Source organism: Hypanus sabinus, chromosome 5 (assembly GCF_030144855.1).
Source record: "Hypanus sabinus isolate sHypSab1 chromosome 5, sHypSab1.hap1, whole genome shotgun sequence".
In the NCBI taxonomy this organism is placed as follows: Eukaryota; Metazoa; Chordata; class Chondrichthyes; order Myliobatiformes; family Dasyatidae; genus Hypanus; species Hypanus sabinus.
The window spans coordinates 146801663-146817247 of NC_082710.1; the positions used below are offsets into that span (position 1 = coordinate 146801663).

Sequence of the window (15585 nt, forward strand, 5' to 3'; positions counted from 1 at the left end):
CACTGCTTGCTTCAATGTACACGTGATAAATAAACTGGAACCTTGAACCTCTGTGGGTGCAGAGACTACATCTTAGGCCAAGCCTCTGATCGTATACTGGACCTCTGCTTATCACATGGCCCCTCCAGCTCATAAACAAAGCTCCATTCAATGGTAGCAACAGTCCTTGACAACAACTAGTTAACTGAGTAGATCAATAACGAACCTTCAAAGCCTGGAACTCCGTGACGTCCTGGGTCTCCCTTTTGTCCCGCGGCTCCAGGGTGCCCAGCGATCCCCTGTGGGAACACCATTCTACACTCACTCACACTGCAGAGACCGTCCATCAGTAACTAATTAGGTTAAGAACCTGAGGGTTGTTTCCCTTGAACATCATTCCAGTGTCACCTCAGACCCTTCACCAGCATCCTGAATTATACAGAGGGAGGGTGGGAGGGTTGGAAAGGTCAGTGCTCACTATGGCTAGGTCAGCTGGTTAGCAGATGACGAGGGACTTGCTGCCTTTGATTGGCCAATTGTGTAGCTAGCAGGTGATTCACTAACCAGGGGAGTCTTACCCAACCATTCCTACCCCGGCCAGATCCAAAGGATAGGAGTGCTGTCAGTGTAAAACAAGTTGGACGGGATGATGGGTTTGGACAAGGGCTCCTCTGCAGCTGATGTAATTCCTCCCCATTACAATTGACAGACTGAGTTCCACAAAGCATGCGGCCCAAGATCCCTTTGGGCTTACGTGTCTGTGCTCCTTCACCCCCCTCATCCCCTGTTACCATCTGCTGCTTCTACTCTTCCCATCCTCCAAAGTCTCCTGGCCTCCCCTGGGATTTTGTCTGTAAAGGGCACGGATTAAGCAGCGGAACATTGACTTACGGGTGGTCCTTGGAAACCCGTCTCTCCCTTCGGCCCCGGAAAACCTTGGAATCCAGGAGGCCCCAACTCTCCTTTGTCTCCTTTCGACCCAGTCAGTCCTGTCGTTCCCGGGAGACCTTGTAAACCAGGGTCCCCTGTAAAAGCAAGGTGCTCGTCACCTCCTTCCATCTGCACAAGCCTCCCCCCCCCCCCCCCCTCTGGTTGAGATCACCAGCTCTACACAGAGACAATTCTTTACACCTTCTTCACAAGATCTCAGCCAGCTCTTGTGGCACCAATGTTAGTTTCAGGTATCACGAACTCCAGTCAATAACCGTTAGCCTAGCGGTTCAACACCAGCACATCATGGCGGGCTATGGAATTCCCAGGACAGGGGTTCATGGTCTGGGAAAGCCATGGAAAGGGAACACGGAGAAAGTAAAAGCATTGACAGGGCTTGCCCTGATGGAAGTGACGGGGAGGGAGTCAGACAGTTGTGGTGGTGCCCAAACCAGAACCAGCTCTCGGTTTGTCATCCCCTTCCCTTTCTATGGCAGGCACTCACTTCACCACCAATCTCCAGCGGGAAATGTGTTCCTTCCCGCCTTGGAGGCAGGAATTCAGGGGAAGAGAGGTGGATGTGAGTGAAAGGAATCCAAGGAAGGCCACTGGAGCAGCACAGATGAAGCCACCCACCGGTCGGTGCCCACAGGCACAACAGGAGTGAAACTCTGGTCTTCAGTTACCCCTCCCACACTGCCACTGTGGGTGGGGCAGTAGTGAGGGAGCACCCTTTATTCGGAATGAAGACAAAAGGCTCCATCATTATCTTTGAAGAGGAGAGATGTTTTGTCTCCTGGACGTATGCCACGAGGCAGATAACCTCTCATCTTTGTGGTTTTGGTTTGAGGAAACTCAGAAGGAAATGTACGCACAAGTGTCAGGAAACCATTGAGGTTGGCTTTGCTGATCGTGGTTTGGATTGTAACTCGGGGCTGTGACCTCCTCGTGTCATGGAGCCTCCTGAACTAGCTGGCGCGGAGGGGTTTTGGGAATCCTTATCAAAGACGTGGACTTCGCTCGTCTCCAGTGGAAATGTCTTTGGCAGGAGGGTGGCCGCCCAGAGGCCGTGGAGTGGAGGGAGCTGGCAGCAGTGCAGCGGGGAGGGGAGTGGCATTGTGCACTGGGGCGTGCTGCCCCGAAGTGGGTGGGAGCAGATCCAGGAGGAATAACAAAGGGAACAAGTGGAAGACGGGAAAAGCAGCAGCACCGAGGAAACAGAATCAAGAGGCTCGATGGGCCGAATGGCTTCTTTGCCTGCTGTAAGGTTACTTATTTAGAGATGCAGCATGGAACGAGCCACAACACCCACCAACCCACCCATCTGTGCTGATTGCTATGCCACCGCGTTGCCGAAATGTCAGCAGTCTCCTTACCTGGTTGGCCTGGCGTCCCTGGGGCCCCTTTTTCTCCCTTTGGCCCCTCCAGAGCCACGTTCGGCGGGCCAGGGAGTCCCTGGTTACCTGGGAGACCTTGGCTGCCCGGATATCCCTTCTCTCCTTTCCTGCCCGGAACTCCCGGTAAGCCAGGGAAGCCGGGCAAGCCAATGTCACCTTTCACACCTGTGCAGACAAAAACGAACAGTCACTGGTGCAGTCCTTACTGGTGGTGGTCCCGTTCTTGCCCAGCGGCTAAAAGCTCCGGGAGGGGACAATCCCTGTGGGAAGTAGCTGGAATTCCCTGCAGAAAAGGGAGATGATTGGACAATTCTATTGTAAGTGGTGCCGGGAGATCAGAGTGCTCTTGGTGACTGGGATTAATTTCAACAATTCATTTGTGTCGGGTAACTATTCTCCATCCAGAGAAATGGCCCCGTTTTTTTCAGTAAGTGTCGCTGAAGCTCAATTTGCTGCCATTCATGGCAATTTTAAACAGACCCAGCTTAATGAACTGTTCATGTAGACACTTCTTCGAAGAGACAGCACACGCAAAATGCTGAAGGAACGCAGCAAGTCAGGCAGAATCTACGGAGGGGATTAAATAGTTACCATCTGAGCTGAGCCCCCTCATCAGGACTGAAGAGATAGATCAGCTGGTTATGTGGCATTGCCACAACAACCTTGTACTCAATGTCAGTAAGTCCAGGGAATTGATGGTGGACTTCAGGAAGGGGAAGTCGGGAGAACACACACCACTCCTCATCGAGGGGTCAAAGGGTGAGCAGGTTCAGGGTCCTGGGGGCCAACATCTCTGAACATCTATCCTGGGCCCAACGTATTGCAATCACTAAAAAAAAGGCATGACAACAGCTACATTTCAATAGGAGTTTAAGGAGGTTTGGCATTTCACCAAAGATTGTAGCAAGTTGTTCCATGGAGTGGTCGCATCACCATCTGGTACGGAGGGACCACTGCAATGGATTGGGAAACAAGGCAGGGGGTTGCAAACTCAGTCATCTCCAGCACAGACACTAGTCTCCCCAGCAGTGAGGTCATCTTCAATGGACAAGGCGTCAAGAAGGACCGTCACCAGCCAGGATGTGCTTTCTTCTTTTTACCACTATCAGGGAGCAGCCCGAGGACACACACTCAACATTTTAGGGACAGCTTTTCCCTTCTGCCATCAGATCTCTTTTTCGCACTACTTCTTTCTTTCTTTTTTAATCTATTTTTATGTAATGCACTGTACAGCTGCCAGAGAACAACAAATTTAATGATGTACGACAATTATAATGATTCTGATTCTAACCCTGACTTCACCTTTCTCAAGACCAGCACCCGCAGAACCTCTTGTATCTCAGGAGACACCCATCTGGGGTTACTGCAAATGGTCGGCTCACTGATCCACGCTCAGCAGGAAAGCCGAGAGATTGAAACTCTGGAGTGTGCCGGGGAAATGGAGGGAGGAGTGAGATGTGAAGGCAGGTGGTACCAGTGCTGGAAGAGGTGAATCATGAAAAGCTCCACTTACCCTTTGGGCCAGGACGTCCGGGTTGTCCAGGCATGTCTCTTCCCGGTAGACCTGGAAATTCACGAGCACAAAGTGGATTGAGACACAGGCATACCCCTTACAGGACTGTCAGAAGCCAGCGGTGACTGATTACAGCTGGGCATTTGTACTGTGACACTGACCAGCCATTAACAGCCCATTGTCTGGATTGTAAGAGCTGGGCACAAAATTTCAGCACACAGCCTGTTGTGACTGTTGGCAGCTGGGACAAAGGAGCTGACCTGGGAGATGGCAGTGTTTAGTAGGAAGTAGGAATTCTTTGAACTTACAACTGTTTTCTTCCCAGAATAACCCATTAATTTCACAGGAATTCATCTAACTGAAAGAAGTCTGCTCCATCTGCTTGTCCTCGTGTTTTGTACGCACCCTCTCCGGGACTTTCTTTCTCATGTGAGCAGCAGGTCTTACTTACATACAAACAGATGAATCAACCCGTCCTCCCTCCCTGTCCAACCTGGAAACCTTTCATCCCCTTGCTTATCAAAAAGTCCACCCTCCTCCATCTTAAAGTTGGTCATTAACCCTCCTTCCACAGCCCTTGGAGGAAGAGGGTTCCAAAGACATAAATTTGAAACAAAAAAAAATGCCCATCTCATCTTAAATTGGTAGCCCTACGTTTTAAACCATGACCCCTTGTTCCAGATTCTCACACAAGTGGAAACACCATTTCCACACCCACTGTGCTATGACCCTCCTCAGCCTTCTATGTTTCTACAAGGTCTTTTCTCAGTTCTCTAATGTGCAGATACATGCCTGGTCGCTCGACACTTTCCTCTGTTCCAGAAATTAGTCTAATGTTTCCAGCTTTTTCTGTTTTTGTTTCAGTTTTCCAGAATCAGCAATATTTTGATTTCTGTTAGTTAGATAAGCTCTTTCTGAACTGCTTCCAAAGCATTAACATGCTTCCTTAGATACCATCTTAGATGTGGTCTCACACATACACAGTGTAAACATGGGTCACATGAATGGAAACTGGAGTATAACAATTCATTATTGTAGTGAACCACATCCTCCCCACTGATGTGTCCAGCTCCTCCCACAACAAGCTTCCCAAGTTGCAGCACCTTCTTTCGCACGTCGTGCACATGAGGACACCTTCTTTTGCACATTTTGCACTCTAGGACATAGGTGCCTCTGCAACCTTTCATTCTCCAAATGATGCACTTTTGAGTGGGCGCGTTTCTTCATCGGCTCAGTTAATTCAGCTAGTTCTATATAACACCAGAGGATGTTTCCTAAGGTGGGAGACTCTAGGACCAGAGGATGCAGCCTCAGAGTAAGGAGGCATCCTTTTAGAACGGAGGTGAGGTGGAATTTCTTTAGCCAGAGAGTGGTGAATCTGTGGAATGCTTTGCCAAAGGCAGCTGTGGAGGCTAAGTCTTCAGGTATATTTATGCCAGAGGTTGATAGATCCTTGATTGATCAGGACATAAAGGGATATGTGGAGAAGACAGGACACTGAGGCTGAGAGGAAAATTGGATCAACCATTATAAAATGGCAGAGTAGACTCAATGGGCCAGATGGCCTAATTCTGCTCCTATATCTTATGGTCTTATGTCTAGGATAGCGTTAGATATCTTCTAGGCCCAGCACAATGCCTGGCATGTACCATGAGAAACAACTTGGGTCAGTGGAGGCTTCCCCCTACCAGATTGAAAGACTACAAAGGAAATTTGCAAGGATGTTGCCGAAACTTGAGGACCTGGGTCATAGGGAAAGGTTGACTAAGTTAGGACTTCATTCCCTAGAGCATAGGAGAATGAGGGGGGGGGGGTAGATTTGATAGAGATATGTAAAATTCTGAAGGTATAATTAGGGTATTTGTGAACAGGCTTTTTCCATTGACGTTGAGTGAGACAAGAACTGGAGATCATGGGTTAGGGGTGAAAGGTGAGAGGTTTAAGAGAAACACAAGGGGGAGCTTTTCACTCGGGTGGTGGTGAGGGTGAGGAACAAACCATCAGTGGAAGTGGGTTTAATTTATTTGAGCATTGGATAGGTTCGTGGATGGGAGGGTTATGGTCCAGGTTCAGGTCAATGGGACTGGGCAGAGTGGGCTAGATGTGCCAAAGAGCCTGTTTCTTTGCTCTAGTGTTCGATGCCTCTGTGACCAGGATCTCCAGCAGGCAGCTTCCAAAACTGGTGGGATGGGGGGAGAGGATGATGCATCAGAAACCTCACCTCTCGTTAAGATCCTGGCAACCAGGAAGCCCTGGCCGCAGCCAGACCGCCTGGGAAACCTTTGTGACTGCCTGTGAGATTCATCGTTCAGTTTAACAACGCACAGCAGCCCAATCACAAACACAGCACACACCCACACCCTGCACCATGCTCTCCTACCTGGATTGCCTTTCTCCCCTATGACACCGGGTATTCCATCACGACCTTGTAAGCCTTTGTCTCCAGGAAACCCAGGGGGTCCTGGAGTCCCCGTGGGACCTACAGCAAAACAAGGGATGAACGAGCAACATGGCAATCAGTCCTTGTAGATCCCAACATTGCATCCTTCTTTCTTCTGGAATTATCCATGCATACTGGGCAAGATCACCCCTGTAGTAATTCCTTGTGAGGTACTCTGCATTGACCACCATGGTTACTATCTGTGTGCATATTGTTCCAGAGGAGATTGGGTGGTCATTAGCTGTGGGGAAACATCATGAACCAGTTCTCATTCCCAGGCACTGGATTGTGCAGGAGAAGTTTTCCTGAAGGAATGCAGATGGGGTTACTTACACACCTGACTGAGGTCAGCTGAGTAACGAGTGGGGTCACATGATCTGATTCCTGATCAGTTCCCAAGGAAGTGCACCTGGGTCTGTTTGCCCTGAGACAAGGTATGAGGGCCACCCCTCCCTGTCTTTCTAAGGCTGCTTTGTTTCAGAGAGATTACTTGAGGAGCAATCGGAAGCCATTTCATTCACAAGCCAGTTCCAACATTCATCCAAGCAATGGTCCAACTCCACACTGGCACAAAGTGGACCGAGGTCGGAGAGTGGAACGCAAACCACGCCAACAGCCGGAGCACGGGGAGGAGAGTGAACCAGGGTCAGGGTGGGAGCAGAGGCATGGACGAGATGGCCAGAGTGGCCTGCTTGGGAGTTGTGTGTAATTCAGCACAGATGGGAGGAAGGTTCCGGTTGGAGATACGCTGACCTACCTGGTAGTCCTGGGCTTCCGGCAAAGCCTGGTTCACCCATGCGTCCGACGTCACCTTTGGTGCCGGGTGGCCCTGGATTACCTGGGGAGTGATGGTACTCAGTCAGGACCTGTCACTTCACCCAACCTTGCCATTAGCTTTTTCAGATTTTTTATTGCATTATAATCAGTTAAATGAACATACCAATAATAACAATATCAAGAGAAGAGGATTACAATAATAGCTATAACACATAGAAACATCAGTTCCAAATATCATATCCAGACATATCCACCCGATCTCTTGATAATTGAAACAGGAAAAAGTTCCAAAGGTTTGTTCAGAAGAAAAAAAAACCCAAACTCCCCTAAACTAAACAGAAAGCAAAACAATGAAAACTGGGCTGCCATAATTTGTTAATTATAATTATTCTGTCCTTGACTCCATTCCTCCTTCCATTAATGGTTAAGTATTAGGTAAAAGGGTTTTTTAAAAAATTGACTGAAGTCCTATGTATGGAAATATTGAATAAAATACTCCCAAGTTTCCTCGAACTTAATCAGGGAATTAACCGTGCCACTCCCAATTTTTTCTAGGTTTAAACAAGCTATAGTTTGAGAGAACCATTGAAGTGTAGTAGGGGGATCAACATCTTTCCATTTAAATAAAATAGATCTTCTGGCCATCAGCGTAGCAAATGCTATCAAATGGCAGGCTGAAGATGATAAATAACTAGAATCAATAATTGGTCATCCAAAAATTGCAGTAATAAGATGGAGTTGTAAATCAATATGTAAAACTGCTGAAACAATATCAAAGATGTATTTCCAATATTTTTTTCAAAAGAGGGCAAGACCAAAACATACGGGTTAAAGAAGCAACCTCAGAGTTACATCTGTCACATGTAGGGGTTATATGGGAATAAAAACAGGCTAGTTTGTTATACACAGATGACTTCTTATTATATTTTTTCTAATCCAGAGAAATCCCTTCCTTCAGTAATATCATTACTTGCTCAATTTAGTAGCTTTTCTGGTTATAAATTGAATTTTGATAAAGGTGAGTTATTCTCATTAAATATGCAAACTTTAATTTACAGAAGTTTTCCATTTAGATTGGCTACAGATTACTTCATGAATTTAGGGGGTTAAAATTACTAAGAAACATCAGGACCTAGTTAAGGCTAATTTCTTACCTTTAATCAATCATATTAAACAGTTATTAACTAAATGGTCTCTGATGTCCTTATCATTAGTTGGCCAAATCAATGCTATTAAGATGATAGTTTTACCTAAGTTTCTTAATTTATTTCAGATAGTACCAGTTTTTATTTCTAAATCCTTTTTTGATATTATTGATTCCAAAATTTCTTCATATATATTGGCAGGGTAAAAATCCAAGGTTGAGTAAGAAATATTTACAGAAATCCAAAAAGGATGGTGGTTTGGCGATGCTGAACTTTAGATTTTACTACTGGGCAATTAATATCCGAAATTTAATCTTTTGGATCCAAGAGTTAGATAAAACCCAAAGTCCAAGCTGAATCTTGAATGTGAGTCTGTGCAAGGATTTTCATTTGCGTCTATCTTAGGGGCTTCGCTCCCCTTTGCATTTACTAAATTGAATAAACAAATTACTAATACCAATTACCAATAATTAAATATACAATATGATATATGGTTCCAATTTCATAAATTTCTTGATTTGAATAAATTTACCCTTTCTAGCCCTATTTTATTTAATTTTTTTTTCAACCATCCAGAATTGATCACGCCTTTCATCTTTGGAAAATGAAAGGAATAAACTGTTTTCGTGATTTCGTGACAACTGTTTAATGTCTTTTGAACAGCTATCTAATAAAGTGCAATCCAGGCAAACTGTATTTATTAGATATCTACAGATTAGAAATTTTTTTAATGTTATTTTGCCTACCTTTCCGATGTCATATCAAGCTGAAATTACGGAAAAAATTTTAAATTTAAATCCCTTACAAAAGAGTGTAATAGTAACTATCTACGATTTGATCATGAAAATCCCTTCAGGTATATCTGATAAAATAAAGAATGAATGGGAACGAGAACTTAAAGAAAATATATCCATAGAAGAATGGGAAAAGATTCTTAAATTAGTCAATACTTCTTCAATGAGTGCTAGACATACTTTAATACAATTTAAAGTGGTTCATAGAACATATATGTCATGCCATTAGCTCACCTGGGATTCCTGGCACTCCTGGACTCCCCTTTGGACCTGTCGGCCCCAGTGCACCCGTCAACCCCGGAAAACCGGGATTGCCTATTGGTCCGGGTTCACCCGGAAAACCCGGCAAACCTGGATCTCCCTGCACACACAACAGCATCTGGTCAATGGCATCTACATTAATGTTGGAGATCACGGAGCGCGGTGGAGATGGGTGGTGAGGAGACAGCGGAGGGAATTGATGAGGGTATTGCGGGGAAGAGAGGGGAGTCAGAGGGAGATGGAGGGGTTTGGGGGAAAATTAGAGAGGATTGGTGAGGGGGGTGCAGAGGTTGCCGAAGGGGTGGAGGTTTGAGGGTCAGAGGTTGAGGCGTTCTGTAAAGAGCAGTTGGTGAGGGACCATAAGACATAGGAGCAATATTATAGGCCATTCCACACATCGAGTCTGCTTCGCCATTTGATCATGGCTGATTTATAACTCCTTTCAACCCCATTCTTCCACTTTCTTCCCATAATTCTTGACACTCTTACTAACAAGAATTTACCAACCCTTGAATAAATATACCCAATGACTTGGACTCCACAGCCATCTATGGCAATGATTTCCACAGATTTATCACCCTTTGGCTAAAGAAATTCCTCTCATTTTTGTTCTAAAGGAACATCCTTCTGTTCTGAGGCTGTACCCTCTGGTCCTAGACTCCCCCACTATTGCAAACATCCTCTCCACGTCCACTCTATCAAGGCCCTTCAATATTAGGTAGGTTTCAGTGAGATATCCCCTCATTCTTCTGAACGCCAATGGGTACAGGTCCAGTGACATCAAACACTCCTAATATATTAAGCCTTTCATTTCCAGGATAATTCTATAAACTTCCTCTGGACCCTCTCCAATACCAGCACATCATTTCCTAGATATGGATCCCAAATCTGCTCACAATCCCTTATGAATTTGATCTGACCAATCCCTTATGAAGCCTCAACATTACATCCACACTTTTATATTCTGATCCTCAGGAAATGAAGGCTAACATTGCATTTGCAATTAATTCTGACTACAGGGCGGCAGGGTGGAAGTACGCCTCTATCAAAGGAAGTGTAGGGTGCTCCCTCCTGCCGCTAACCTGCAGGTCACCCTTGGGCAGGGTGTAGCACCTGCTTAGCCTCCCAGTCAGGGTCACCTGAAGCCACGCATGGGAGCAGATGGTGGATGGTTGTATGAGCAGCTGGTTCATGTCACAATTCCTGATTATGCACCCACTGGCGCCGGGCAGACAATCTCTGAAGAGTATTGATAATGGCTGGGATCACTGTCTTGTAAGGACACTGCCCAGAAGAAGGCAATGGCAAACCACTTCTGTAGAAATATTTGCCAAGAATAATCTTGGTCATGTAGACCATGGTCGCCCATGTCATCCAGACGAGGCCCATGATGGTGGTGACGACTGGCTCGCACAGGGAGGAGGAGGAGGAGATGGCGGCACGGACTCAGAGTCTGCTGTTGTCGGGTACTCCCGAGGCATTGGCTGTCAGAGCCTGGAGGTTTATGGCCGGGAGAGTTTCTCCTTTTGCCGCCTGACAGCGAGACTATCGAGGTTGATCGGGACTTGAGACTTTTTTTTAACCGTGCCCATAGTCTGATTTTATCGAATTATGGTATTGCTTTGCACTGCTGTAACTGCATGTTATATTTACTTGGTGTGTCAGTGTGAGTCTTTGGTTTGTCCTTTTTTTATTTTGTGATATCACTCTGGAGGAACATTGTATCATTTCTTAATGCATGCATTTCTAAATGACAATAAACGAGGACTGAGTGTCCTCATAATCTAAAAACAAGGACTCCCAAGTCCATTTGCTCCTGAGATTTCTGAATTCGCTCTCCATATGGAAAATAGTCTTTGGCTTTATCCCTTCTACAAATGCATGATCAGACATTTCCCTGCACTGTACTCCATCTGTCACCTCCCATTCTTCTAACCTGTCTAAGCCCTTCTGCCGTCTTGCTGTTTGATCAACACTATGTTTGTGAGGATAGTGGTTCGAGGTGGGGTGGTAGATTGGTGAGGGGTTTGTGGAGGGGGGGGTGGAAGGTTGAGCTGGGTTGGAGTTAGGGGCAGGAGAATGGTGATGTGCTCCGTTTTGACAGTGGGGTTCTCTGCCACGGTGGGGCTGGAGTTCTGGAGTCGGCACTGAGGTTAGATTTGCCCGGTGTTATCCTGGGTACTGGGGGCAGTGCCAGTGTACAGTGCTGGTTGGTTCCAGCCGAGTCAATCGAAACCAGGCAGAGATGACTGGGCAGTACCCCAGACCATTCAGATTCCAGCCTACTGCCACCCTGTGGAATGCCCACTTGGGGCTGTGTTCACTGCCTGGCACCCCAACAGGGAGCAGTACTCACTCCCATGTCCTCCACCAGACGATTTGCTGTGTAATTAGTCCCTTCCACACTGGGGATGATGATGGCCCTAATGCTGCCCTGGGCTCACACCTACGTCAGCCACTGTCCCTCACAACCCTCTGACGGCTCTCTTGCGTCAGAGACTCCGCCATACTCACCTTCTGACCCTGCTCACCCGGGAGGCCGTACCCCGGTGGGCCGGAGTCTCCCTTTACACCCTTCTGACCAGTCCTCCCAGCAAATCCAGGGAGTCCTCGTTGTCCTGGGGAGCCTGGCTGGCCGGGAGGTCCGGAGGCACCTGGGAAGGGAAAGCCAAGATCTCAGCGTCCAAACACACCCGAAGCCCAGGAACCCCGCACGCCCTCCTCGCACGGTCCCCCGCTCTGCGCAGACATGGTGGTACTGGGAGAGCACCACACTGTGGAGGGGTGATATCGAGGGAGGGTCACGTTGCAGGAGGAGCGGTACTGAGGAAGGGACAGTGATGAGGGAAGGTCACACCGAGGAGGGAGCATTGCACAGTCGATGCACAGTGACCGGAGAGCAAGAAGGAGCCTCAGACTGTGGATGTCAATGCACAGACTTACCTGGTAAGCCCATCTCCCCGATGTGTCCTTTCTCTCCCGGAACGCCCGTTCTTCCTGGTTTTCCTGGGACTCCAGGATCACCCGCTGGCCCTGTACGAGAGAGATTCTAGTTACTTCCAGCTCTGTTCCATTCCTCTCGCTCCCTCTGGACTGCCTCTGCATTGCATCCCCAACCAGGACCTGCGGATGGGGGCTGGGTAACTGATGTCTGCATCCTCAGGGACAGAGACACATACACTGCCTTTCCCTCCCCACCACAGTCACCAGGGCATCCTGAAGTGAATAGCCATGGAGAAACAGTCCAGCTCTCTCTCTTTCTACCCTCCAACCCTTCTATTCGCCTCCTCTCTCTTTCCCTCCACCACCTACCTCTTAGTTCTCGTTTCTGCATGCAGAGTCCTCAGTGTTATCCCGCAGGTGAGCCCACTACATCCTTGGAACAAGACCGGAGTTCGCTGATGCTGGGACCAGGCCTAAATGCACCATTTCAGACTGGAGAGTGTAGCTGGTAGTGCAGTGAGGCAGGGGTGGCGAACTTATGGCACGTGCGCCCAAGGTGGCACCCACAAAAACTTTGATGGCATGTAGTGTCATCTGTCAATTTTTTTAAACCCCACTCACAATAAAAAAGGCACATAATGATTAACTTTACTACCAAATGAAGCAGCAAATGCTTTGCTTTTAAACAATCCAAAAACGGTTTTTGCAGGAAATATCTCTTGCTGACTTGGCATCAGCTAGGCAGGTCTGAGAACATGTGACGTTGGATGAGATGTTTTGAAGCTCTCGCAGACCTGGTGTACGTATCAGTACTTGGATAGTAAACAGTCAGGCCAATTGTCATTGGCTCCATAGAAACACAGAAAATAGGTGCAGGAGTAGGCCATTCAGCCCTTTGAGCCTGCACCGCCATTCAGTATGATCATGGCTGATCATCCAACTCAGAACCCTGTACCTGCTTTCTTTCCATACCCCCTGATCCCTTTAGCCACAAGGGCCATATCTAACTTCCTCTTAAATATAGCCAACGAACCGGCCTCAACTGTTTCCTGTGGCAGAGAATTCCACAGATTCACCACTCTCTGTGCGAAGTTTTTCCTCATCTCAGTCCTAAAACGCTTCCCCTTTATCCTTAAACTGTGACCCCTCATCCTGGACTTCCCCAACATCGGAAACAATCTTCCTGCATCTAGCCTCTCCAATCCATTTAGAATTTTATACGTTTCAATAAGATCCTCCCTCAATCTTCTAAATTCCAGTGAGTATAAGCCTAGTCAATCCAGTCTTTCTTCATATGAAAGTCCTGCCATCCCAAGAATCAATCTGGTGAACCTTCTCTGTACTCCCTCTATGGCAAGAATGTCTTTCCTCAGATTAGGGGACCAAAACTGCACACAATATTCTAGGTGTGGTCTCACCAAGGCCTTGTACAACTGCAGTAGAACCTCCCTGCTCCTGTACTCAAATATATATACACTCTGCTTATATTTCACTCCTCTGTCATTTGTGAGGCAACACTGGATTTTCAGTGATAACTATGTTAAATACAAGAATGTAGTTTTAATGCTCCATCAATGTTCATACGGCCTTGTTTTCAGTGATGAACCTGGTCATTGAGTTATAGTAGACTTACTGAGTAAACTAGTGCTAAATGTACAGCTCTCAAACAACCAGATATGACATATTCACCATCATTATCACAGCAACATAAGTATCAGGGAAAGTAAAGTTTTTTAAAATATTGTTCCTTTCCTTGATTTTTTTATGAATGCGCATCAAAGCCTGTAATTTTACTTTAATCTTTCTTAAGTTATACAGTATATGAAATACAATAACAAAACTATTTAGAGATGCTGTTATTTTTCCATTGTCTTTTTAAAAGATTAATATTAATAGTTGTTGAACAGGTTTCTCAAAATGCTCTACTTAATTCAATGTGTCTCTGTTATATTCCTGTTAATAGTAAAACAATGAATACCAACACGAATCCTGCCCAGTCACCCCAGTATTCCCGCAGATCCTTACCTGGCTGTCCCGGTAATCCTGGGTCCCCATCTTTCCCTGCCTGTCCGGGATCACCAGGAATACCTTGGTACCCCTTAAATCCCGGAGAGCCGCTCCTCCCTGGAGATAAGACGGACACGGGTTAAGCGGGGGGAGAAAGCAGTTTTCTGTAAGAATGAGTTCTGATCACAGTCCAGGTCTCTGGTTACTAAGCGCAGGAACTGAGGCCAATATGACTACAGGGACAATAGATACTCTGATGCGGAGCCAGTATAGGCTCTCAGGGCTGAATGGCCTCCATGAGTGCTGTCACTTGGGTTCCGTGTGATGGACCTCCCAACTGTGCCCGAGGCTCTGGATTCAAATCATACCATGGACAAGCTAAAGGGAAGGTCACACTCTGGGGGGTGGGGTCACACTATGGGAGGGGCAATGCTGAGAGGGGTTCACACTGGGAGGGTGGCACTGAGGGAGAGTCACAGTGTGGGAAGGTGGTACTGAGGGAGGAGCACACTGTGAGAGGGTGGTAGGGAGGGTCACACTGTGGAGGGATGGTACAGGGAGAGTCACACTGTGGGAAGGGGTGGTACTGAGGGAATGTCACAGTGTGGGAGGGTGGTACTGAGGGAGGGTCACACTGTGGAGGGGTGGTACTGAGGGAATGTCACAGTGTGGGAGGGTGGTACTGAGGGGAGGGTCACTCTGTGGGGGTGGTACTAAGGGAGGGTCACAGCGTGGTGGTACTGAGGGAGGGTCACAGTGTGGGAGGGGTGGTACTAACGGAGGGTCACAGTGTGGAGAGTGGTACTGAGGGAGGGTCACAGTGTGGGAGGGTGGTACTGAGGGAGGGTCACACTGCGGAAGGTGTGGTGCTGAGGGAGGGTCACACTGTGGGGGTGGTACTGAGGGAGTGTCACACTGTGGGAGGGTCACACTCTGGGAGGATAGTACTGAGGGTGGGTCACACTCTGGGAGGTGTCACAGTGAGGGGGGTGGTACTGAGGGTGATACTGAGGAAATATGACTGTTCGATGTACAATAGTGATGTCAACCCACACCAAGTTCTCCTCACTGACCACCCCACCAGCTTCCGCATACAGCACATAAATCTCTGTAACCTCTGCCATTTCCAATGGGATCCCAACACCAAGCACATCTTTCCCTTCCCTCAACTTTCTGCTTTCCATAGGGATCACTCCCCATGTGACTCCCTTGTCCACTCGTCCCTCCCCACTGATCTCCTTCCTGGCACTTACCCTTGTAAGTGGAACAAGTGCTACACCTGCCCCTGTACCTCCTCCCTCACTACCATTTATGGCCCCAATCCATCCTTCCAGGTGAGGCGGCACTTCACCTGTGATTCTATTGGGGTCATGTACTGTATCCGGTGCTCCCGGTGTGG

General features: G+C 47.5%; 1 protein-coding gene across 3 annotated transcripts in view; it reads right to left on the reverse strand.

The window, feature by feature from the left end:
* LOC132394427 (collagen alpha-1(IV) chain-like) overlaps nt 1-15585 on the reverse strand; it is a 133675-nt gene that overhangs the window by 14063 nt on the left and 104027 nt on the right. For all 3 annotated transcript variants that reach the window (XM_059970565.1, XM_059970568.1, XM_059970566.1), the window contains exons 35-44: nt 14205-14303; nt 12180-12269; nt 11751-11890; nt 9210-9336; nt 7017-7097; nt 6200-6298; nt 3820-3870; nt 2286-2471; nt 871-1004; nt 206-278 (exon numbers count right to left, since the gene is read on the reverse strand). In XM_059970565.1, coding sequence (XP_059826548.1) covers nt 206-278; nt 871-1004; nt 2286-2471; nt 3820-3870; nt 6200-6298; nt 7017-7097; nt 9210-9336; nt 11751-11890; nt 12180-12269; nt 14205-14303 — 1080 coding nt within the window. The remainder of the gene's footprint in view (nt 1-205; nt 279-870; nt 1005-2285; nt 2472-3819; nt 3871-6199; nt 6299-7016; nt 7098-9209; nt 9337-11750; nt 11891-12179; nt 12270-14204; nt 14304-15585) is intronic.